The 24,950-nt window shown below is 44.2% G+C and overlaps 1 protein-coding gene across 2 annotated transcripts in view; it reads left to right on the top strand.

The window, feature by feature from the left end:
* Nucleotides 1-24,950, top strand: part of MARVELD2 (MARVEL domain containing 2) — a 38,638-nt gene that overhangs the window by 881 nt on the left and 12,807 nt on the right. For both annotated transcript variants that reach the window (XM_040341564.1, XM_040341568.1), the window contains exons 2-3: nucleotides 8,323-9,496; nucleotides 10,335-10,376. In XM_040341564.1, coding sequence (XP_040197498.1) covers nucleotides 8,323-9,496; nucleotides 10,335-10,376 — 1,216 coding nt within the window. The remainder of the gene's footprint in view (nucleotides 1-8,322; nucleotides 9,497-10,334; nucleotides 10,377-24,950) is intronic.

Raw genomic sequence — 24,950 nt, 5'->3', positions numbered from 1 at the left:
GGTCTGACACATGTTGGACCCTGGATCTGACTCCAGGATTCAATCATGGGATCCAGCTTTGGGGTTACAACCCTGGGATCTGACACAGGTTGGACCCTGGATCTGACTCCGGGATCCAATCAAGGGATCTGACACTGAGGTTGGACCCTGGATCTGACTCCAGGATCCAATCATGGGATCATCTTTGGGGTTACAACCCTGGGATTTGACACTGAGGTTGGACCCTGGATCTGACTCCAGGATCCAATCATGGGATCCAGCTTTGGGGTTACAACCCTGGGATCTGACACTGAGGTCTGACACAGGTTGGACCCTGGATCTGACTCCAGGATCCAATCATGGGATCCAGCTTTGGGGTTACAACCCTGGGATCTGACACGGGTTGGACCCTGGATCTGACTCCAGGATCCAATCATGGGATCCAGCTTTGGGGTTACAACCCTGGGATCTGACACTGAGGTCTGACACAGGTTGGACCCTGGATCTGACTCCAGGATCCAATCATGGGATCAGCTTTGGGGTTACAACCCTGGGATCTGACACAGGTTGGACCCTGGATCTGACTCCGGGGATCCAATCCTGGGATCTGACACAGGTTGGACCCTGGATCTGACTCAGGGATCCAACCCTGGGATCTGACATTGAGGTTGGACCCTGGGTCTGACTCCAGGATCCAATCATGGGAACCAGCTTTGGGGATACAACCCTGGGATCTGACACAGGTTGGACCCTGGATCTGACTCCGGGATCCAATCATGGGATCTGACACTGAGGTTGGACCCTGGGTCTGACTCCAGGATCCAATCATGGGATACCAGCTTTGGGGCTACAACCCTGGGATCTGACACTGAGATCTGACACAGGTTGGACCCTGGATCTTACTCCAGGATCCAATCATGGGATCTGACCCTGGCAGGGCCAATGCTACCACTAGGCAAACTAGGAAGCCACCTAGGGCACACTGCTGCCTATGGCGCCTGGCCACTGGTGTTCCTACTCTCTTTTCTCGGCAGCAAATAAATAAGTATCAGCATTAGCAGCCAGCCACTGCTACATTCGCACATAGTGTCAGCGCTGGAGGACTGTGTCTGTGTCGCGTCTCCCGAATGAATGGAAGAAAACAAACATTTATAGATGGGCGCTGGTGAGGCTGCCTTTGATGGGTGCTTCATTTAAAAGATACATGGGTAGGGCAAAGGGGGTGGAGTCATGGGGGCGGCAAAATTAGGTTTTCGCCAAGGGTGGTCCTTGCACCAGCCCTGGACCCTGGGATTTTGTTTTGGGGTTCAACCCTGGGATTTGAAACAGATCTGACACTAAGGTTGTACCCTGGATCTGACTCTGGCATTCAATCATGGGATCCAGCTTTGGGGTTCAACTCTGGGATTCAACCCTGGGGTCAAGTTTTTGGGTTCAGCTCTGGGATCTAGCTTTGGGGTTCAACCCTGGGATCCGAAACGGAGATCCGACACTGAGGTTGGACCCTGGATCTAACTCCGGGATCCAATCATGGGATTCAGGTTTGGGGTTAAATCCTGGGATTTGAAACAGATCTGACACTAAGATTGGACCCTGGATCTGACTCCGGGATCCAACCAGCACTGACACCTGATCCCGGGATCCAGCGTTGGGGTTCAAACCTGGGATCGGAAACTGAGATCTTACTCTGTGATCCAACCCTGCAGTCCATTTTTTGGGGTTCAACCCTGGCCTCTAAAACTGAGATTTGACACGAGGTTCGACCCTTGATCTGATTCATAGTTTGACACTATGACTGACACTGAGGTCCATATTTTAGGTTTAACTCTGGATCTGACACTGGAACTTGATGACCCTGGGCTCCATCATTCAGCTGATTGGAGAACACAGTGTAATTAAAGTGTTTTATAAGGGTACTATATATATATAGTACTGCTATGTACAGCCCCGGACCTTCTCTTCTGGGGTTCCCAGCCAGTGACTTTGGCTCCTCCTTTTCTGTATCTGCCCCCATAGCAAGCCACTTCCTATAGGGAAAGACATGCAGGCTCGCTTCGGACACACACACACAGCCTAACTCGGCCCCACCCCCACTCTCTAGTATGATTGACAGCAGCAGGAGCCAATGGCTCCCACTGCTGCACGAACATCCTGTGAGAAGAGAAAGGCAGAGTATAACTGCACTGGATCGATACAGGACTTGGGTAAGTGTTTAACCCATTGGCGCTGGCCGCATGCAAATATGCACCCCCTCAGCAGATGGGCCTTGGCGCTGAGCGGCTGTATATTTGCATGAACTGGTGGTATACTGCTGCGCCGAGAGCGTGTACAGTTACCGGCGTCTAACGGAAAGCTTGCGATTGCTGCTTGCGATCGGGAGTTTTCCGATCATGTGTTTGTGGTGACAGCCAATTGTTGCGGTTATATGATCATAAACCCAGACTCCCGACATCCTAAACCCCTTAAAGGGCCAGGAGGCTCCGGCTCTAAAGGGTTAATGTATTAATAAATGTGTTTTTGTAAATGCAAGCAGTGTAAGTACCTGAATTTGACATGATATCAGTCCTTTGTAGTCCTTTTACAGCAGAGCTCGCAGAGGTCAGGGCGAAGCAGCACAAGGAGCTAGACAGCTGTGTTTTAGTCAAGAAGCATGTTGATAGGAGGAGAGTGTGTTGCTTCTTCTTTTACTGTCCAGTCACAGGCTAAGGAAGGGACAAGACCTGTGAGTGCTGCTGACCTGCAGCAGAGAAAGATCAGGTCTTCACCTCTGCCACACAGGGCCGTGCTGTGTGGCGGAGCTGTGTTAATCTCAGGACTGGATGAAAAGTAATAAACATTCTTTCTGTGATAAAGCGCTTATCTGTGTGTTTAACTGTTTGCCTGGAGTTTAGCTTTATATGTTCCCATTCTATGTAGATATGGAAATTTCCAACAGGCTAGAAGATCTTTTTATTTGATAATGCAAAATGAATAGATGGCAGCATGCCAAGTGATAGAGCTTTTACTAACACAACATATCCATAGAGCTCCCAGTCATTTCTTTGGGGCTGATTGGTGGTTGTGCAGCATGGGCATTGAGATGCATTTGATAACAATTGTCACTGATAAACACATTGCTGTACCTGGGCCTGGCATGAATATTTTAGGCGATGTTCAGATTGGTTGCCTTTAATTTCCCTGTGTATTGGTAGCCAAAGTATTGTCAATCTAGGAGTAAAAGCTCAGTAATTGCTCTTTCACATTGGGGGGCACGGTAAAAACCGGTGGCTGCCATGGTTTTGCCACCCACCTGAATTCTAACATTACCGCCTCATAGGGCTGTACACGTGCTGATGCTCTGCAGCTTCGGCATTTATATCTTGGGGTACTTTCACACTGAGGCATCGTGGGCGTTGGCGGTAAAGTGACGCTATTTTTAGCGGCGATTTACCATAGTTTTTACCGCGATTTTGCGACCGCTAGCGGGGCGGTTTTAACCCCCGCTAGCGGCCGAAAAAGGGTTAAACCTGCCTGCAAAAACACTGCTTTGCAGGCAGTTTGGCGGCGCTGCCCCATTGATTTCAATGGGCAGGGGCGCTGTAGGAGTGGTATAGTCACCACTCCTAAAGCGCCTCAAAGATGCCAGTGCAGTGCTCCAGTGTAAAAGCCCTCAGACTTTCACACTGGATATACAGGAGCGGCTCTTTCAGGGCACTTTCCAGGCGCTATTTGTAGCGCAATAATGCCTGCAAAGCACCTCAGTGTGAAAGCAGCCTTATGCCACGTACAGACGGTCGTTTTATGTGATGAAATAAAACAACGTTTTTAAAAACGTCATTTAAAATGACCGTGTGTGGGGAAAACGTCGGTTTATGTTTTGTGAAAAACGACAAAAAAAAAATTGAAGCATGCTTAAATTTTTTGTGTCGTTTTTCAAAACGTAATTTTAAAATGATAGTGTGTGGGTAAAACGACGTTTAAAACTACATTTTTAAACCCGCGCATGCTCAGAAGCAAGTTATGATGGGAGCTTGAATGGAACAGAGTGCCGTCGTACGTGCTGAACGTAACCGCGCTTTGCTAGAGCATTTTGAAAAAATGATGGTGTGTAGGCAACGTTGTTTTTTAAAATGAAGTTGGAAAAACGTTGTTTTATTTCACAAGAAAAAACGTTGTTTTATTTCATCACAAAAAACGACCGTGTGTACGCGGCATTAGGCTGCAAAGTTTGACATGCATGCAGCAGATGCAGTGCCGCCCCGAAATGTAAAATTGCCATTTGGCCCAAAAAACAAAAAAACAGGCATCAAGTTGAGTTAATGGGCCTTCTGAATGCCTGGCAGTTGCTGCTATACTCTCCTCTGAAAAGCAACCCACCGCAGGAACTTTTCAGAGGATGGTAACCATAAGCAACCCTAACTGGTGAGAAAGAGGCACAGTCATTCAGGGAGAGGCTTTCATCCATTTTAAAGGCTCACTGATCTCGTAGATATGAAGATCTGTCCATCTGTGACCAATTTACATTTACAGGAGATTTACTAAAACCAGAGCATACAGAATGTGGTGCAGCTGTGCACAGTAACCAATCAGCTTCTAGGTTTTATTTTCAAGTTAGACAGAAGTTAGAAGCTGATTGGTTGCTATGCACAGCTGCACCAGTTTTAGTAAGGCTACGTTTCCACTAGTGCGACTTGGGACTGCAAAATCACATAACAAGTCATATCCTATGTTTTCCAATGAGTAAAGATCTGTGCGACTTCAAAGTAGTCCAACTTTGATGCGACTTGAGGTCCATAAACCTCAAGAATACACAGGCATTGCTTTAAGTCGCATTAAAATCGTGGCAAAATTGCGTGACTTTCAGGTTGCAATAGTGGAAACCTAGGCTAAATCTCCCCTACTGTTACCCTGTGTTTGCGTGTTGTCATTCCTGCTGAATATGTACAGTATGTGTAGTGGTATGATCCAGGCTCAGTTTACCATAGTCTTAGAAGAATATACAAAACAGGATTAGCTGTGTAATGGTGTGGTTCAAATATATAGATAATGTTTTTTTTTTTTTTTTCTATAATTTTCTGAATGTTCTTTCAAGTGGAACTTCACTCTAAACTCTGGTTTTCCCTATTTTGCTGTGTAGAAGGATTAGAACCTTTTTTTCTTGTTGCAAGCAGAGGTTCTAACCCAATCAAAGTTACATTGTTAGTATGGTTTAAAAAAAGAGCACAAGTCAATCTAGTTCAACCAATAAAAGAGAATAAAATAAATATATAAAAAAATTCCCTCTCTTAGGCCCCTTTCACACTATTTCAGGCGTTTTAGCGCTAAAAATAGCGCATAAATAACGCCTGAAATAATCCTGACCCAGCATTCTCAATGTGAAATCCCGAGGGCTTCCCACTGAGGCGATGCGCTGGCGGCAGGAAAAAAAATCTCCTGCAAGCAGCATCTTTGGAGCATCTTTGGAGCGGTGAATGTTGAAATCAATGGGAAACCGCGGAAATACCGCCCACAATGCGCCTCTGCAGGTCCTTCCCCCCCCCCCCCCAAGAGCTAACCCCCTTCTTTGAAAGCGCTCTCCCAAGGGGGTTAGCTTGCGGGCGCGCTCCCGTGATACAGCCGGCGGCTATAGCCCACAACTGTATCACTCGGGCCTGCCGCGTCATTGATTTGATTGACAGCAGAGGGAGCCAATGACTGCACTGCTATCAATCTCCAATGATGAGCCGCCTCAAGATGGGGGTAACCATCACGGGAACGAGCCCAAAGAGTTTCGTGGCTTAGGTGAGTAAAACGGGGGGGGGGGGGCCCGTGAGTGCAAGGTGTTTTTTCACCTTAATGCATTAAGGTGAAAAAACACAAAGCTCTATATCCCCTTTAACCCGTTCCCGTCTGCGCTATAGCCGAAAGACAGCTACAGTGCGGGCTTACTTTGCTTGGATGGGAATCCATGGACCTCCTCTCATGATCGCGCAGCCTGCGCGCCCCCTGTGATTGCCGAGTTCTTCAGACTCAGCTGTTCACAGATCGGGGTAAAGGGCCAATCACAGTGGCACTTTACCATGTGTTCAGCTGTTTCCAGCTTTCTTTTCCTCATGCTGGCATAAAGAGGGGAGAAGAGAGCCGATTACCGGCTTGTGGAAAGCTGGCTACACACTATACAACTTTCCTTTTAGATTTACCAGAACCATATAATCTGAGGTCAAACCTAAACGCTTTCACATTGGAGACACAGCAGCCGCTGTTTAGGGTTGGTTTGCCAGCGCTATTTTTAGCGCAGTAGCGCCTGCAAACCGCTCCAGTGTGAAAGGGGTCTAAAGGAAATTGAACAAAATTGTAAAATGTGTTTCCAGCTATAAAGGGACATCTACACTGATTATCAGGGCACTGTTTATCAGTGTAGTCCCATCAATGCAGCCTCATCAGTGCCAATCGGGGAAGTAGGAAAATTACCTGCTTGCAAAATATAAAAAAAAAAACATTAAATTTTTTTGATTGTGATTAAATACCACTAAATGAAAGCTATATTTGTGTGAAGAAAAATTCTTATGGGTACAGTGTTGCATGACCGCGCAATTGTCATTTAAAGTGTGACAGCACTAAAAGCTGAAAATTGGCCTGGGCAGGAAGGGGGTGAAACTGCCTGGTAGGCAAGTGGTTAAGGTGTTATGGTCTTGTGTCCACAAACGTTTGTCATTGTAGTGTATAAAGCAGGGGTCTCAAACTCAAATTACCTGAGGGCCACAAGACAAGTTTTCATATGCCATGGGGGGCCGCATGCAAACTTTCAAACTTCAAAAACAACAGTACTGGTGTCAGCGAACACATTATTAACCCCCAGCACTGGTGTCAGCGAGCGCATTATTAACCCCCAGCACTGGTGTCAGCGAGCGCATTATTACCACCAGCACTGGTGTAAGTCAGGCTTTGACAAATTTGCTTGGAATCTAGGAGCCAGCTAAAAAAGTTAGGAGCCAGAAAACGCACCCCGTCCCGACGAGCTTGCGCGCAGAAGCGAACACATACGTGAGCAGCGCCCGCATATGTAAACGGTGTTCAAACCACACATGTGAGGTATCGCCGCGATTGGTAGAGTGAGAGCAATAATTCTAGCTCCTCTGTAACTTAAAACATGCAACCTGTAGATTTTTTTAAACGTCGCCTATGAAGATTTTAAAGGGTAAAAAAGATTGTCGGCATTCCACAAGCGAACACAATTTTGAAGCGTGACATGTTGGGTATGAATTTACTCGGCGTAACATTATCTTTCATAATATTAAAAAAAATGGGGATAACTTTACTGTTGTCTTATTTTTTAATTAAAAAAAGTGTAATTTTTTCCCAAAAAAGTGCGCTTGTAAGACCGCTGCGCAAATACGGCGTAACAGAAAGTATTGCAACGATCGCTATTTTATTCTCTAGGGTGTTAGGATAAAAAATATATATAATGTTTGGGGGTTCTAATTAGAGGGAAGAATATGGCAGTGAAAATAGTGTAAAATGACATTAGAATTGCTGTTTAACTTGTAATGCTTAACTTGTAATACCAACGGCCACCACCAGATGGAGCCAGCTCACATCTGGTGGTAATAACTTGTAATACCAACGGCTCACCACCAGATGGCACCAGCTCAAAAAAAAAAATATTATTATTTTTTTTTTTTTTTTGCTCCCCTCACTTCCACCCTGCCTGAGGGCCATTTATAACTGGTCCGCGGGCCGCAAATGGCCCGCGGGCCGGTACTTTGAGACCACTGGTATAAAGGAAAACTCCCTACAATCCCAAATGACATAGAAGGTTGCCCATGTTTTAGCACTGTGGTTGTAAAAGACAACGCTGGACCCCTAGGACTAGTTAGTATAGTTTTTTTTCTTACTTTTATACAGGGACACATTTTAGGATTTAAACATTTTGCATTCTTGATAGTAAGGGTGGAGTTCCTTTTTGCATTGTTGGTAGAATATGGGAATAGGTGACTTGTTCAGGTGGCTTGTATAGGAGTTTGAGCGTTTTTTGCCTTAGTGTTTTTTTTTTTTTTTTTTATTATTATTTTTAGTCAATGGAAAGCTTGTTGGGATCTTAGAGCTACAAAACGCTCAGGTGAGAATTGGGTCTTCGTAGTTCAGGTGACTTGTGTCAAAGACCTACCTGAGCGTTTTGTAGGTCAACGATCCCAACAAGCTTTTTTGACTAAAAAAAACACAAGCCAAAACGCTCAAACTCTTATACAAGCGATGAAAAGAAGAGCCTGTAAAAGAATCAAAGATGCTCAGCTCGAGTCTGAATGCTGCCTAATTTTGTGTAACATCTTATTCGCGTTGGTTTGTATTTTAAAATAACAATGTTTTTATGTTCTGTTTTTTCAGCAAACTTGCACAAATGTCTGGAGGAGCGTTGTCATCAGAAATAAGATCCAAAGGCAGGGCGACAAACAAGCGCGCTGCACAGTATGATCAGGTACCAGTAGAGCCCAATGCAGCTATCGTTAATCTCCAAACCTTGCAGGACTGTGAATTGGCTCTGAGCGCCGATCCTTTACCTCCACCTCCGCTACCACTTCATCCTCCGTTTGGGCCGGAGTTCTACCCAAGCGACAGCGAGGATCCAGTAACGCCACATGAGCTTAGACCTGTAAGGAGGTTTATTCCAGATTCCTGGAAAAATTTCTTCAAAGGAAAGCAAGAGACGGCATGGGAAGAACCAATTTCAGAACTTAACTACATTTCAGGAGGGGCGCGGTGCTCTCCTCCACGATCGCCATCTCTACCTACTTCTTCAGCACATGGAGTAAAGGCAGCTGGAAGCTCTTACAAAGATCCATATGGGGGTTCTGGCGGTAGCTACAACTCAAGGAAAGAGGGGGAAGCTATGATTCCGGATGACCCATATGGCTCTTTGGATCGGCATACACAAACTGTAAAGACATACACTGAGATGGTCGAAGACTACAATTTGCGCTACTCTTACATGAAGTCTTGGGCTGGATTGCTCCGGATCCTGGGTGTGGTTGAACTTTTGCTTGGAGCTGGTGTTTTTGCCTGCGTGACGGCTTACATCCATAAAGACAATGAATGGTATAACATGTTTGGCTACTCGCAGCCCTATTCTTACACTGCAAGTTTACAAGGGGGGTACTATTATTCAGGACCCAAGACTCCTTTTATACTTGTAGTAGCTGGTTTGGCATGGTTAGTGACTATAATTATGCTAGTCCTAGGTATGTCCATGTACTATAGGACTATCCTTCTAGACGCTCACTGGTGGCCTCTAACAGAATTTGGGATCAACATCTGTCTTTTTATATTATACATGGCTGCAGCGATTGTGTACGTGAATGACACAAACCGAGGAGGACTGTGCTACTATCCATTGTTTAACAATTCGATAAACTCCACATTCTGCCGAGTGGAAGGAGGGCAGACGGCTGCCATCATTTTTTTGTTTGTCACCATGCTTGTATACCTAATTGGCGCCATTGTTTCATTAAAGCTCTGGCGGCACGAAAGTGCAAGGAAGAGACGGGAGTATCTCGAACGGGAGGTAAGGATTATGATTTGTACTATTGTCGGGTGATCGTATATGGTTAAGGGTTTTTGTGGTGCACATTGTTTTCTGATCAGTGGCGTCGCTACAGGGGGGCAATTAACTGCTAATCTGATGCCCCTAAGGAGGCCAGGATGTGAGAGGAGACAGTCGTACGGCACTAGCTCCTATTCTGATCCTTCCCCTGTTTCCTTTATACGGAGCGGCTTCATGCATGAAGGTAAAAAACCTTCAGTGTGCAGCCCCCCCCCCCTCCCCCATGCTTGATTAAGTCCTATTTCCATCCAGCAATGTGCACAAGAGCCAAGGCTCTCCCGAGTCTCTCGCTGCTCATTGACTGAGATGCAGCACCAGGACCCATTGGCTCTTGCTGCTGTCAGTCACAGCCAGTGAGGCTGGGGGGCTGGGCTGGACATGAGCAAGCTGGCTCGGGAGCAAGCGCACATAAGTGCCCCCAAAGCAGGCATCTTGCTATGGGGAATCTCGGCAAGGGGGAGGGGTCCAGCGCGGCGCGGGGGACCTGAGAAGAGGAGGACTGGGGCTGCTCTGGAAAATCACTGCACAAAGCAGGGAAGTATAACATATTAGTGTGTGTGTGTGTGTGTTTTTTTTTCTATTTCCTTTACAAGCGCTTTAAGATAAGACTATTAGAGCTGTTAAGGTATTATTGATTATAAGTTTATATTTATTATAGTACTGTCCTTTTTCATATGTCTTTTTTATTTTCCAGCTGTTTACTTTGTCATGAAACTATCTTCAAGTATACAATATAGTTGATTTGTCAACCAAGGAATGTTTCAGACAAATCTGACAACCTTTTCTTTCTTTTTCATAGATGAAATCACAAGGTTCGCACATGAGTCCACCAAAAGTCATGGTGAGTAATCTTTATGCTCAGCAGCTCCGGTGTTAGGCAAATTACTTTTATAGCCCCTATATTTTCTAGAAAAATAAAACCGTCTTTTTTTTAAAGGAGAAGTAGAGTCAAAGCTTGTTTGGCTGTACTTCTCCTATGGATCACAGGAGTGCAGATAGTTCTGCTCTCCACTGACCTGTTTTCAGCAGACAGTGGGCTAAAATCTGCTGTCTGCTGATGTCACAGAGCTGGTCCGGGCTTGGGCAAAATCGCGACAATGGAGTTGGGATCCACCCACACGCCTGGACCAGCACCAAACTCAGCCTCTCAGCGAATCGCTGAGAGTCTGAGTCGGCCGTTCCTGCCCCCTCGAGGGGCAGAGCAGAGAGCCCGGTAACTGACAGTCACCAGCTCTCTGCTCGGGGAGCTGTGAGAACCAAGCGATCGGCGGTGTTGGATCGCTCGTTTTTCAATTTTAGAGGCGCCGGAGGACAGATGCTGCCTCCACCTGGGTACGTATGATTATTAAATAAAATGGAGACCCACACTTCTTTTAGGGTTAAAGGAGAAATGTGGGAATTAATGTTGTAGCTGTCATCTGCCGGCTCCAAGCCTGAGAACTGAGAAATCGCATGATCGCTCAGTTCTCGCTTCGCTATAAGCAGAGAGCGGTGATTGTCAGTTTACACTCTCTCTGTTCTGCCCCTCCAGGGCTTACTGGAGCGCCGGGCTGTGGAAGAGACGAGAGCGGCTGATTCAGGCTCTCAGCCGTGGTCCATCTGTTGATTGAGCATCTGGGTGGATCCCGACATTATTGTTGGCATTGTTCCAGAGCCTGGGGTGGCTATGGTGATGTCAGTCGAAGACGGGCCAAAAAAGCTTTGGCCATACGTCTCTTTTAAAGACCCTTTACACCCAGGACTGATATTTTAGTTGTATTGCTGTTGTCAGGTTGTATTATATTGCCTTGATCTCTTTTTATATCTTTGCGGTACTCCAATATAGATAGATCTGTACCTAAAATGTCAAATTCTGCCTCAAGTTGGCCATACGCTAGTTGATTTCTTTAGAATGAATGTTTGTACGAACATTTGTATGGAAAATTCTTAGAATTACATTTGCTAATTTGACAATTGTCCTTCGAAATTTTGTTTGATTTCAAAAGGCTATTTTGGAATAAATGTATTTTTTCTGAATGAAAACCACATTCACTGTTGGGCCCCTTTCACACTTGTACGACCTGAAAGTTTGCCACAGTTTGAAGCAGTGCCTGTGTAATCCTGAGGTCTATGGACTGCAGGTCGTGACTTTGCAGTCCCAAGTCACACAAGTGTGAAAGGGGCCTTAGAAATTTGTTTGTTTAAGAAAGTTTTTCTATCTTGCTCCTTTTTGAATTTTCTTGTCACTTGTCTTGTCAAAAACCAACATTGATTTGAACCTACTAACAATTAGAAAATCGAATAAATATTCCTCAAATTTTCCAGTGAGATTTCATCTAGAGCGGGGGTAGGCAACATTTTTAGAGGTGGAGATCTATCTGAAGAACATAAAAGAGATCAAAGATCATTGGGTTTCAGCATCTCTTCACTAGTTTCCTTTTTAGCAGCCCTGTTGGAGGACCTTGGTTAAATACAGTGAGAGAAAAAAGTATTTGATCCCCTGCTGATTTTATACTTTTTCCCACTGACAAAAAGAAATGATCATTCCATAATTTTAATGGTAGGTTTATTTTAAGACCCCTTTCACACGGAGTGCCTGTGCCCTTAGCATTAAAGCTTTTTACGGCGCTTTTCAGTCGCTACCGGGGTTTTTTTTACAAAACAATTGTAAAAACTTCTGTTTGGAAGCCTTGCCCATTCATTGCAACGGGCAGAGTGTTTTGGGAGCGCTAAATACAGCGCTCCCAACCCGCCCCAAAGATGCTGCTTGCAGGACGTTTCGTAATGTCCCGCAAGAGCACCGCCCCAGTGAGAAAAGACACCCTGAATGAATGAATCGGGCGCCTCAGCATGAAAGGGGTCTAATGCCGCGCACACACGGTCATTTTTTGGCTTGTAAAAAAACTTCATTTTTTCTCATGGGGGGGGGGGAAAAAAAAAACACGAAGTTTTTCAAACTTCATTTTAAAAAAACGACTTTGCCTACACACCATCGTTTTTTCAAAATGCTCTAGCAAAGCGCGGTTACGTTCAGCACGTACGACGGCACTCTGTTCCATTCAAGCTCGCGTCATAACTTGCTTCTGAGCATGCACGGGTTTAAAAACGTTGTTTTTAACGTTGTTTTACCCACACACGATCATTTAAATGACACAAAAAACGACATTTTGAAAAACGACATAAAAAATTGAAGCATGTTCGAATTTTTTTTTGGTAGTTTTTCAGAAGACAAAAAACAAAGTTTTGCGCACACACTGTCATTTTAAATGACGTCATTTTATTTCATAACAAAAAACGACCGCGTGTACGCGGCATAACAGTGAGGGACAGAATAACAACAAAAATATCCAGAAAAACGCATTTCAAAAAAGTTTTTTAAATAGATTTTCATTATAACGAGGAGTGACGGCTGGTGCTCAAAAAAAAAAACATCAAGCGTAGCCTCACTGTGCCCCTTCAATTGCCACCGGTGTGCCCCTTCAATTGCCACCGGTGTGCCCCTTCAATTGCCACCGGTGTGCCCCTTCAATTGCCGCCAGTGTGCCCCTTCAATTGCCGCCAGTGTGCCCCTTCAATTGCCACCGGTGTGCCCCTTCAATTGCCGCCAGTGTGCCCCTTCAATTGCCGCCAGTGTGCCCCTTCAATTGCCGCCAGTGTGCCCCTTCAATTGCCGCCGGTGTGCTCCCCCGACAGGCACTTACCATCAACTCAACTCGCCATGTTTGGAGTAAGAGGAATGTTGCCTATGACCCCAAGAACACCATCCACACCGTCATACATGGAGGTGGAAACATTATGCTTTGTTGGTGTATTTCTGACAGGACAACTTCACTGCTTTAAAGGGACGATGGATGGGTCCATGTACCATCAAATCTTAAGTGAGAACTTCCTTCCCTCAGTCAGGGCATTGAAAATGGGTCGTGGATGGGTATTCCAGCATGACAATGACCCTAAACACACAGCCAAGGCAACTAAGGAGTGGCTCAAGAAAAAGCACATTAGGGTCCTAGAGTAACCTAGACAGTCTCCAGACCTTAATCCCATAGAAAATATGTGGAGGGAGCTGAAGGTTCGAGTTACCAAACATCAGCCTCGAAACCTTAATGACCTGGAGAGGATCTGCTGAGAGGAGTGGGACAAAATCCCTCCTGAGATGTGTGCAAACCTGGTGGCCAACTACAGGAAACGTCTGACCTCTGTGATTGCCAATAAGGGTTTTGCCACCAAGTACTAAGTTGTGTTTTGCTAAGGGGTCAAATACTTATTTCACTCATTAACAATCAATTTATAATTTTTTTGAAATTCGTTTTTCTGGAGTTCTTTGTTTTGTGTCTCACTGTTAAAAATATGCCTGCCATCAAAATTATAGACTGATCATTTATTTGTCAAGGGGCAAATGTACAAAATCAGCGGGAGATCATAACATTTTTCCCCTCACTGTATCAGGGATCTAAACAGACCCCTGATGTTTCACTTTTGAGATTGAGGACACCGTGTTCAATCTACATTTTTGCAGCCTCGGCTACACAGAATGAATGAACAGGAAGAGCTCTACACTGTCTTCCTGTTCATCCATAAACTGAAACATAGTAAACAATGTTTCTGTTTCTTGAATAAACACAGCGAGTGATTGGTAATGATCACTCACTGTGTTCATTCAGGGGAAAAAAGGGGATGGTAATTACATAATTGCTTCCCCCGCTCTCCATTTTTAAGATACCTTGCAGCAGCTGACGGTAGGGAGAGGGGCTGTAGCAGAAGGATCCCCTGTGTTTTTTTCCTGAATGGTGGGAGGAACAGGGGGAGAAACTGCCACAGGGGGAACATACAGGGGCTCACACTCCAAGATGCAGGCAAGACTATACTGTACATATCGCTTGTATTCAGACAATATTATTCATTTGCTTTGCTTATCCTGGAGTTAAGCTTTAAAGTATAAGTCCCCTTTTTTGCACCAGCTGCATGGGTAGTGACAGCTTCTCATCCACGGATGTAAGCATGGTCGTCTGCTGAACTTTTTTTCAGGGGGGTGGGCGGACGGCATAATTTTAAGGTCATCCATGCTCGGTCCCTTTTGACACTGTCATGAAGGGGAGGGGCTTAGTCATTATCACATAAAGCGCAGGCATGCAAAGGTTTGAGAAACCTGATGCAATACTGTATAGGTTGTTTTCATCAAGATCAAAATATGGCCGCGCACAACACAGATGTATTGCAATCCAAAAAGATGTACATCCTCTAATCTCTAGGGTATACTTATATGGGCTGCTGGGCATCCTGGACTGGTATGCCTGAAAGGGAGAGAGACTGAGTAACTTCCAGTTCCATACAAAGTGAAAAAGTCTAAAGATTATATAACATACACTGTCACACACATATATTTTTCCAGCAATAGCTCAGCTGTCCAACTTTACAAGCAGCAAATGGCAATATATAATATTCTCCTCCTTAGGCTGCATTCACACCTAGGCGACAAAACGCCTGAAGCGCAACGCTACAATACGCTGGAGGGAAGAAATAACATGATTCTCTATGGAGATGGTTCACATCTCCACGCCGAACGCCGAAACGCCGAACGCCTGAAGCTCAAACAAGTCCCGGACCCTTTTTTGTCGCGGCATATCGGGCGGCTTCGGCGTTCTCCATACCTGACAATGACCTATACAAAACCGCGGTTAAAAACGCCGCGTTTTGTCGTGGCAAATCGCAGTAAAAATGCCGCAAATCGCCTACGCCTAGGTGTGAATGCAGCCTAACTGGCACAGTGGTGTGGTGTACATGCAAATTGCTGCTTGTAAAGTTGGACAGCTGAGCTATTGCTGGAATAATATATATATGTGTGTGTGTGTGTGTGTGTGTAACAGTGTATGTGGCACTGCTGCTGTTACATGTGGTTCTTCAGCGATCGATCATAGGCCCAGGGCAGGCACTGGCAGCGTATTCTCTCTCTTGTAACAGCCACTCACCTGTGGGAGGAGCCGGCACCGCGCCGGCCAGATCAGCATAGGCATAGCAAGTGCAACATACATTTACGCAGGCAGGCTGAGGCAGCCAATCACAGAACAGCCGGGATGTTAAGCAAAGGCCCAAGTGGCAGAGCCAATCTGATGCTCGGGCCAGGGGTGAGAAGGGAGGGATGGATGTGTCAGTATGTATCGCGGTGAATAAGTCGGAACAGACTGAGAGCAGCCCCAGCCCCCAGGCCAGCAGCAGACTTAGAAAATAAAGTCCACGGCTGCCATTGCAACACAGGGGGCAAGTCAAATGTCTTCTCTTACGATTCCAGGGGGGGGGGCAGTTGCCCCCCTTTGCCTTATGGAGGAGACGCCCATGGATGTAAGTGCAGTGGGGACCAGGGGATGAGGTGAGTTGGGGGCATAGAAATTAAAGATTCACCGCATGTAACAGAAACATAGCCATCCTCATCCTGTGGATTCCAAAAACCGATGTATATTATTTTCGGAGGCATTGAGTTTTTGAATCAACCCAGGAAGTTTTGCTATGCGCAAGTTGAATTCGAGTTTTTTTTTTTTTAACCGTTTTGAGTCCCCTTAGGATGAAATTTAATGCATTTCCTCCCACCCCAGCCAAATAAAGTATATAGCACAGCTCACTTAGGTTTATGCTGACAGATCTTGGTGTATTGCTTATGCTGGATTTTTCTAATATTCTCCAAAACTCTGACAATATCTTGTTTAGCAACTACCAAGGCTGTTGATTCAATTGTTCCGCATAATGCGAAGCAAAAACAGCCGGGATTCAGAAAGGACTTACGACGACGTATCTCCAGATACGCCGTCGTAAGTCCAAATGTGCGCTGTCGTATCTTTACGCGTATTCTGGAAACCAGATAGGCCTGAATTTGGCCAAGATACGACCGACGTAAGTCTCCTACGCCGTCGTATCTTGGGTGCATATTTACGCTGGCCGCAAGGGGCGCTTCCATAGATTTACGCGTTGAATATGCAAATGACCTAGATACGCCGATTCACAAATGTACTTGCACCCGTCGGATTTAGCTACGCCGTTTACGTAAGGCTTACGTCCGGCGTAAATTACCCCTGCTATATGAGGCGCAGGTAATGCAAAGTATGGACGTCGGAACAAGCGTATATTTTTACATTGTTTACGTAAGTCGTAGGAGAATGGGGCTGGGCGTAGGTTACGTTCACGTCACAGGCATTGAGCCGGTGTATGTTATGGAGTAAATTCGACGTGATTGTGAGCATGCGCCGTTTGTTCGGCCACTCATTTACATGGGGTCACGGTTCATTTAAATACAACACGCCCACGGCCTTGCTACTTTGAATTAGGCGGGCTTACGCCGGCCATTTTATTTTACGCCGGCGTAAGAAAAGGAGCAAGTCCTTTCTGAATACAGTACGAGCCACTCTGTTACGTCTGCGTAGCGCATATCAAATGCGCTACGCGCAATAAAGATACGACAATCTCTCTGAATCCCGGCCAACGTGTTTGCCAAAACAGGACAGGCACATACTGCATTTAGGTTGGTTTGCACTCCTATGGGATTTTAAAGAACCGGTTTGGTTGCACAGATCAGTGGCCCGTTGTTTCTCAAATAATGTAATAAACTAAAAGGGGCTATATACAACACACGCCATTTTCATAAGCTCTTGGTTAGTCCAACCTTGCAAACAGGATATGCAATGAAAGAATTCTGGTAATCACTTTAAATGAGGGGATTACAGTGTGTAAGATCCCACAATGCATTGCAACATGATTTAAAGGGGAGAACTGTAAATGAAAAATGAGTGAACATTCATTCGTGAAACTTATTGGCAGTAATTGACTCCTCAATGTGTCAATCTTCATATATGTTGGTAATTTTATAAAATCATAAAAGATTAAAGGACAATTCAAAGTGCAAAATGTCATGAAAAGCAGTCCATAAAGTGACATTGAACTCTCGGCCTCCTCCAAATTGTTAATTTTTTTTGCTTTGATCCAACTTTCTGTTAGTTGCTACATTAATTTCCCATGGCCCCACTGCATGTAGAAGAAACATGGCCATCCTCATCCTCTCTTACTTGCTCCTGGGATAGACTAGGAACTGTGGACTATGGGATTTGTAGTGTGCTTTGAGCAGATGGGATCACAACTTCCATGCAAACGAAAGTGAGGGGGTAAATGAGAGGTTTGAAAATGACAGGTGCAGAAAAACACAATAAGAAACAATTTCATGAAAAAGAGATTAAAGCGGAGGTCCACCCTAAAAAAATAAGTAAAAAAATTACTTTAAAATGCTAAAAAAAAATATAAAAAAAAGTTATTTTTTTTACTTACCAGAAATGGCAGTTGCTAGGCGATCTTCCTAGTCCGCGGCTGGTTGTCCTCCTCGCGTTGTCTGGGGAATGGGGCGCGCTGCCTTCTGGGAACTGTGTGTATCCCAGAGAACAGCCGCCCATTCATAAAGAGCCGTGCGAATGCGCAGTAGGAAACAGGCAGTGAAGCCGGCTCCACTGCCCGTTTTCCCTTTGTGAGGATGGCGGTGCCGGTAAACCGGCCACGATCAAGGGATCGGCCTGGGGGGGGGGGGGGGGGGGGGGAGGAGACATTGTGGGCACCTAGGACAGGTAACTGACTGGGGTGACCAGCACTTTCTTAATGAAAAAATGGCAGATAAAAAAAAAATATGTATCTGCCATTTTTTCATAGTGGCACAGTGAGGCTGCAATTGATGATGTTTTTTTTGGTAGTCAAAGAGAGTCAGAGTTTTTTTTAAGAACGTTTGTGTGTTTTTGAGCCATGCTTGCCTTCTCTGACTACCAAAAAAAACATTAATTGCCGCCTCACTGTGCCCATCACACGCAGCCACTGTGCCCATCACACGCAGCCACTGTGCCATTATTTAAAAAAATTAAATAGGGGGAAAAAAAAGTCATTTTCGGTTTCAGATTAATTTTTTTTTAATTTCGGTTTCGTTTCGGTTCTGAAATGTCCATTTCGGTGCACCCCTAGTGTTTATAGCTGCTGACTTAAAAAAAAAAAAAAAAAAATCGCAGCTGTACTTCCGCTTTAAGTCCATTATGTAGTAGATGTGTATGGATATATTTTTTTTGGGGGGGGGGGGGGGGGGAGAATAAGCATATTGTATAGTACCACTTAAAGCTGGCCAAAAATGGCTTTTTTTTTTTTTTTTTTTTTTTCATATAGGGAGCTGAGAAAACGCAAACTAACAGATTCCTCCATCCACACAAACGTGGTGAATGGAGAAATCTGCCCCTCTTGTATTCTGACAGCAGGACCCACCTCTGTCAGAATATCCTGATCAGGGGCTGTAGCTGCTGATCTAAAGACATTTCCAACATGTCCCTTTGACAGAAGTAATTTGAACAATTGACTTTTATTGAGCAGGGGCAGACAAACATTGATAGAAATTCAGCCAGTCTCTGCTGAATCAGACTCCTTTTAATCAGCGTATGGCCAGCTTTCATTTGAAAGAGATTAGCTGTTCACATTATTTGTAAACATAATTTCTAAATACATATAGTATAATGCGGTACTGTATGCAAATCTCCATCTTTGTAATGTTATCCGCTTAGCAGCTGCCCCACACATATATGTATCTAGTACATGATCTGTCATGTCTGGGGCGTGCTGCCGGCGACTTGCTGTGATTTGGCTCCAGCTGTGTCTAATCAGCTGGTCCGGGGGACATGTCTGGCGGGGACCCACTGATCGTTCAGGAGAAAGGCGGTCTGCCTATGTAAACAAGGCAGACCACCGTTTTGTGAAAGGGGAATGCACTGATCCTGTGTTCCTGCTAGGCAGGAACACGGATCTTTACATGGCAACACATTTAACCCTTTGATCGCCCCTGATGTTAACCCCATCCCAGACAGTTTTATTAGTACAGTATATAGTACCGAGCGTATATATATATATATATATATATATATATATATATATATATATATATATATATATATATATATATATATATATATATATATATATATATATATATATATATATATATATATTTAGCACTGATCACTGTATTGGTGTCACTGGTCCTCAAAAAGTGTCAGGTGTCCGATTTTGTCTGCCGCAATATCGCAGTCCCACTCTAAGTCGCTAATTGTCACCATTACTAGTAAAATAAATAAAAATATCCCATAGATTGTAGGCGCTATAACTTTTGCGCAAACCAATCAATATACACACATTGGTATTTTTTTTTTTTTTACCAACATATGTAGCAGAATACATATTGGCCAAATTTGATGAAGACATTTTTATTTATTTTTTTAAATTTGGTATGTTTTATAGCAGAAAGTAAAAAATCTTTTTTTCTTTAATTTTTTTTTTCAAAATTTTCTTTTTGTATATAGCGCAAACAAATAAAAAAAAAAGCAGAGGTGATCAAATACCACCAAAACAAAGCTCTATTTGTGGGGGGAAAAACAGGGGAATACATTTGATTAAGGGTACAGCGTCGCACAACAACACAATTGTCAGTTAAAGTAATGCAGTGCAATATCACAAAAAATGGCCTGGTAATGAAGGGGGGTAAACCTTCCAGAGCTGAAGTGGTTATGTAGACTGTTAGTTTTGGTTTCCATTACTGATAAAAAAAAAAAGGTGTGTGTGTGGAAAGTATGTAATGCTGGATACAGTGCAAAGTACTGTCCAATATGTTCTTCCTGTTCCACAATGTTATTATTCAGGAGCAGATTTATTTATTTTTTTTGCCCGGAGTTATGCCTTTTGTATCTTCCCTGCTTGAGCACCTGATATATTGCTGTTTTTTTTACTTACGAGATGGGTCCAGACATGCAGTGTGTGTCCTGAGCTGCTCATAAATTATTCATTATAATATTTTTAGCAAACTAGAAAAACATGTTTTCCATCTATATATTATTCTTTTTTTTTTGTAAGGGTTGTTTTGTTTAGCAGCTGTCTGGTATAGTATAGAGTCAATGTGCGGTCATTTTACATGAACTATATCAAAGTGCTATATAGAGGACAGGAAGTTGGCAGGTCATGTTAAACATATGCGACCAGTGCTGGTATAACCCAGCAGTATACTCGCAGGTAAAATGAGCCCAAAACAGTATCTATACCTTTTGCGATGCGATTTGAGACCATACAAAATAAATAGACGCACGCGATTTGAACAGGAATGCGGTGCAATTCCTGTCCGAATCGCATACAGTTTCCCACACTGCTTCTATGTGAACCCAGGCTGAAGCCACTATTACAAGCGATTCAGACAGGAATCGCACCACATTCCTGTTCAAATCGCATGCAATTCTTTGCAGCGCGATTTTGAGCGCGTTCATTTTGTATGTGCTCAAATCCCACTGCAAAGGTATTGGTTTCAGGTATCTGAGCATTTGCTTGAGTACTTGTGTAAATGCATAGTATCGGTATAGGTGCAATCCTAATTTTGAATATCGCAGATTCCTGTGCAAATACACAAGAAGCTGACAGTGTATAGCGGCCATTCCCAACCAGGGTACCAAGGAAAGGGTTTCTCCAGATATTGCTAAGGGTTCCTTGAGATGTGGCAAATTGACCCCTTATTTGATGATTCCTGCAGAGTTTAGGGGCCACAGCAAGAGACAACAGGGTCTTTTTTTTTAGCTATCTGTTAGGCTGGCCATACATTATACAATTTTCTTGTTCAATTTCCTTCAGGTTTACCTTTAACTGTATGTAAAGCAAGGTAGATTTGCGCTTCTCCTTAATGGTATCAGATATTAAAAAATAAATGAAAAAACGTGTTGACAAATAAATGGGTGAGTGTTAAACAAAAATTATGGTTCTAATTGGGATACCATAGGATTCCAATAGAAAAAAATAAGTGAAAGTTTGAGATGAAAAAAAGTTTTCAATTAGGTGCTGCAATAGTAAAATTCGCTGGAATATTCAGCAAGCTAAGGATATATAAATAAAGTAATAATGCGCAACCCAATATTACCTTTAACTGTGTAGTGCAAGGGCCTGTCTGATTGAATACAAATTGAAAGTGTTTAGTTTCCGAATATTTATATGGTTTTGGTAAATCTAAAGGAAAATTGTATAATGTATGGCCAGCCTAAGTGTGACATTTTGACCACCTCTGTAAGGGGGGCATTTTTTACAACTGACTTTCAATTTAATTAATTTTAAGAGAGGTTCACAAAACCTCTTCATAGGTTCCTCTAGGACAGTGTTTCCCAACAACAAAAACTAGCGATGCACCGATATCAGTGCCGATACTAGGCATTTTCACGAGTAATGGTACTCACGAAAATTCTCCGAAAACCGATACCGGAAGTGACGTCAGTTGGGGCGGGACACCTTCTGTAGGGCTAGGAAGTCGGGCCAGGGCACGGGCATGGTGGCCGGTGTAGCAGTATTGGTATCCCGCGTGAAGCCTAGCACAGAGCTGCTGCAGCCGAACACAACTGTGGTGAATAAACCCCCTTACATGCCGAGTGATTGGCTGGATTTTAAAGTCACAGGCTGGATCTGGATGCAAGCAGGACACCGCGAGACACAGGCTGGTTGGGAGAAGGGGACAGCAGCAAGCTGTATCAGCGAGACACACCCTGAATGAGGGGTGTTACACAGGGGGACACAGGCTGGATGAGGGGGGACACAGGGTGTATGAGGGGTTACACAGGGGGACACAGGCTTGATGAGGGGGGACAGAGGCTGGATGAGGAGTGATACAGGGGTACAGAGGCTGGATGAGGGGGGACACAGGGGGACAGAGGCTGGATCAAGGGGACACATGCTGGATCAGGGGTTACAAAGGGGGACACAGGCTGGATGAGGGGGGACACAGACTGGATGAGAGGTGATACAGAGGGACACAGAATGGGCGAGTGGTGACACAGGCTGGATGAGGGGGGACGCAGGGGGACAGAGGCAGGATGAGGAGTGACACAGGGGGACACAGGCCAGATTAGGGGTGATACAGATATTGGGGTGTGATCAGAGAACAATCAAATGTTTTGTAGGAAATGGTCAACAAGGTCACAAGAAACGTGTTGTGAAAAAAGACGCAAATTTACTGCCAAAGATTTGAGAAGAAGCAATTGTGAAACTGCCAAGAACAGTGTCTGGTAGGCTGTGGTGGCTGCTGCACAAAATGTTTACTATCAACAGGTCAAGAAACTGACAGACTCCATGAATGGAAGGCTTATGGCCCCGTACACACAACCGGTTTTCATGTTGGGGGAAAAAAAACATGGTTTTCCTGACGGAATTCCTCTCAAGCTTGCCTTGCATACACATGGTCACAAAAAAGTCTGGTGAACTTTTCACGCAGTGACGTGAAAGACTATGACGAGCCGACAAAATTAAGTTTTATTCTTCCGAGCATGCGTTGAATTGTTTCCGAGCATGCATGTTTTTTTTTTCCCGTTAGAAAAGTATATAGATTAACGGTTTTCCCACTAGGATTTTTTCCTGACGAGGAAAAAAGAGATCCTGCTCTTTTTTTTTTTCTTCTTTTTTTTTTTTGGCAGTTTATCCATGGGAAAACGTCCAATGGAGCATACACACGCTCGGGATTCCCGGCGAAAAGCTCTCATCGCAGTTTTGTCGTGTGTACGTGGCATTATGACTGTTATTGAAAAGTAGGGTGCCTATATTGGTCACTGATTTGTTTTTATATATAGTGCATGTAAAAAAAATAATTTTTTTTTAAATGTTTATTTATACATTTTGAGTTGTTTGTTTTCATCTGTGAAAGTGAGATTAAACAAACAAGTGAGATGGGAAATGTTTATTTAGTCGCATAATAATTCTGCACACTAAAGCTTGGTTCACACTGGGGTGACCTGTCAGGTGACGTAACCGCCTGACACGTCGCGCTCCATTCAGTGCAATGTAATCGTTCTAATAGGAGCGACTCAAGTCGATCCGACTTAGAAAAAGGTTCCTGTACTACTTGGGGGCGACTTCGGAGAGGCTTGCATTGACTATTAAAGAAGTCATTTGCAAGACACGCTGAAGTTGCGTTGTGCATGGCGGCTTCAGAGTTGGGCGACTTTGAAGCTACCGCAGTGTGAACCGAGAATAATAGTTGCCCAATAATTGTACACGGATATTCTCCTAAGAAAGCCAAAACCTCACTTTTTACTTTCTTAAAAATCTTAGGTATGAGGCTTATGTGTGCAGGTAATAACAATAAACCTACCAGCCTGATGGGATTTGGGCATAGCCTGTCATTGCACAGGGGAGCAAGCCTTTTTTTTTTTTTTTTTGGTGCCCCTGTTTGCATTACCTTCATAAAGCGGAGTTCCTACTAAACAAATAAAAATATTTAAAGTCAGCAGCTACAAATACTGCAGCTGATAACTTTTAATAATCGGACACTCACCTGTCCCAGGGTCCAGTGATGCGGGGGAATAAAGCCCTGCTCGTCTCCCCCTCCTCGCTGCGGTGCTGGTATCACTACAGTGGGCGCCCGGCTGTGGCTTCGCAGCTGGGCACACACTGCGATTGGCCGAGCAATCATCTGGAACCTATGACGTGTTCCAGATGATTGCAGAGAGGGAGAGGTGCCGCGGTGCCCAGCAGGGAGGAAGTGGAAGCTGAAACCCTCCAAAAAGAGGGTTTACGCTTCCCCCCCAAAAAAAATGTGGCATGTCAGGGGGTCACCTGCACTTGGAGTGGAAATGAAATTTTTGGGTGGAACTCCGCTTTAGTAAACAAACAAACCACTCGCGTTCAGTACTGTGCTAAAACAATTTGCAATAGATGTCCTTGAATGATACTGATTTAATCAGAAAATGTTATGCATGTCAATATACATATAATTTAGAATAATACTGCTACTTTTTTACTTCAAATCTAATGTTCAAATAAAATCTCCAAGCCTTTATATGCGTCATGTAAGTGGCTGGTGTCACGTATAGGTGATTTTTAGTGTGTCAGAACCTGAATATGCACTGAGCTGTATCACGGGGGATGTCCTACAAAGACGCTAATGACCAGTGAACAATCTTGCCGCTTTTAGTCTGGATTGTATGTCCCTGGAACATGAGAATGGTAATTGCTCCCAGGAATGTGCGGCACATCAGTGCAAGGGGGAGATAGGCTTGTAGGAATGTAACCTAGTCAGTGCTAGACGGGTTCCTTCTTGTAGAGTGCTCATTCTGCAGTCACCTGCTGATTAGTTGGCTTTTATGTTAGGCGACTGCTGAATCCAGTATATACAGATGATGTATACGATGATTTGCTTGTGACAATTTAGCATATATGAGCCAACTAGGTGATACTGACTTTTCACTAGCGCACAAATACTTCTACGGTTCCTAAGCACTTATTTCATATTGGTTGTAAAAAAGGGCAGGGTTCTGTCACATCAACCTGCACCAATTGTGTATGTGTAATCACACCGGGAGATTACAGTTGTTCAAAAGACAGGGAAGTCTTTTCAATGGTTGTGATTTAAGGAGAGAGATCTGTTTTT

Source organism: Rana temporaria, chromosome 1 (assembly GCF_905171775.1).
Source record: "Rana temporaria chromosome 1, aRanTem1.1, whole genome shotgun sequence".
NCBI lineage: Eukaryota > Metazoa > Chordata > Amphibia > Anura > Ranidae > Rana > Rana temporaria.
This window is presented reverse-complemented; position numbering and strand designations above follow the sequence as displayed.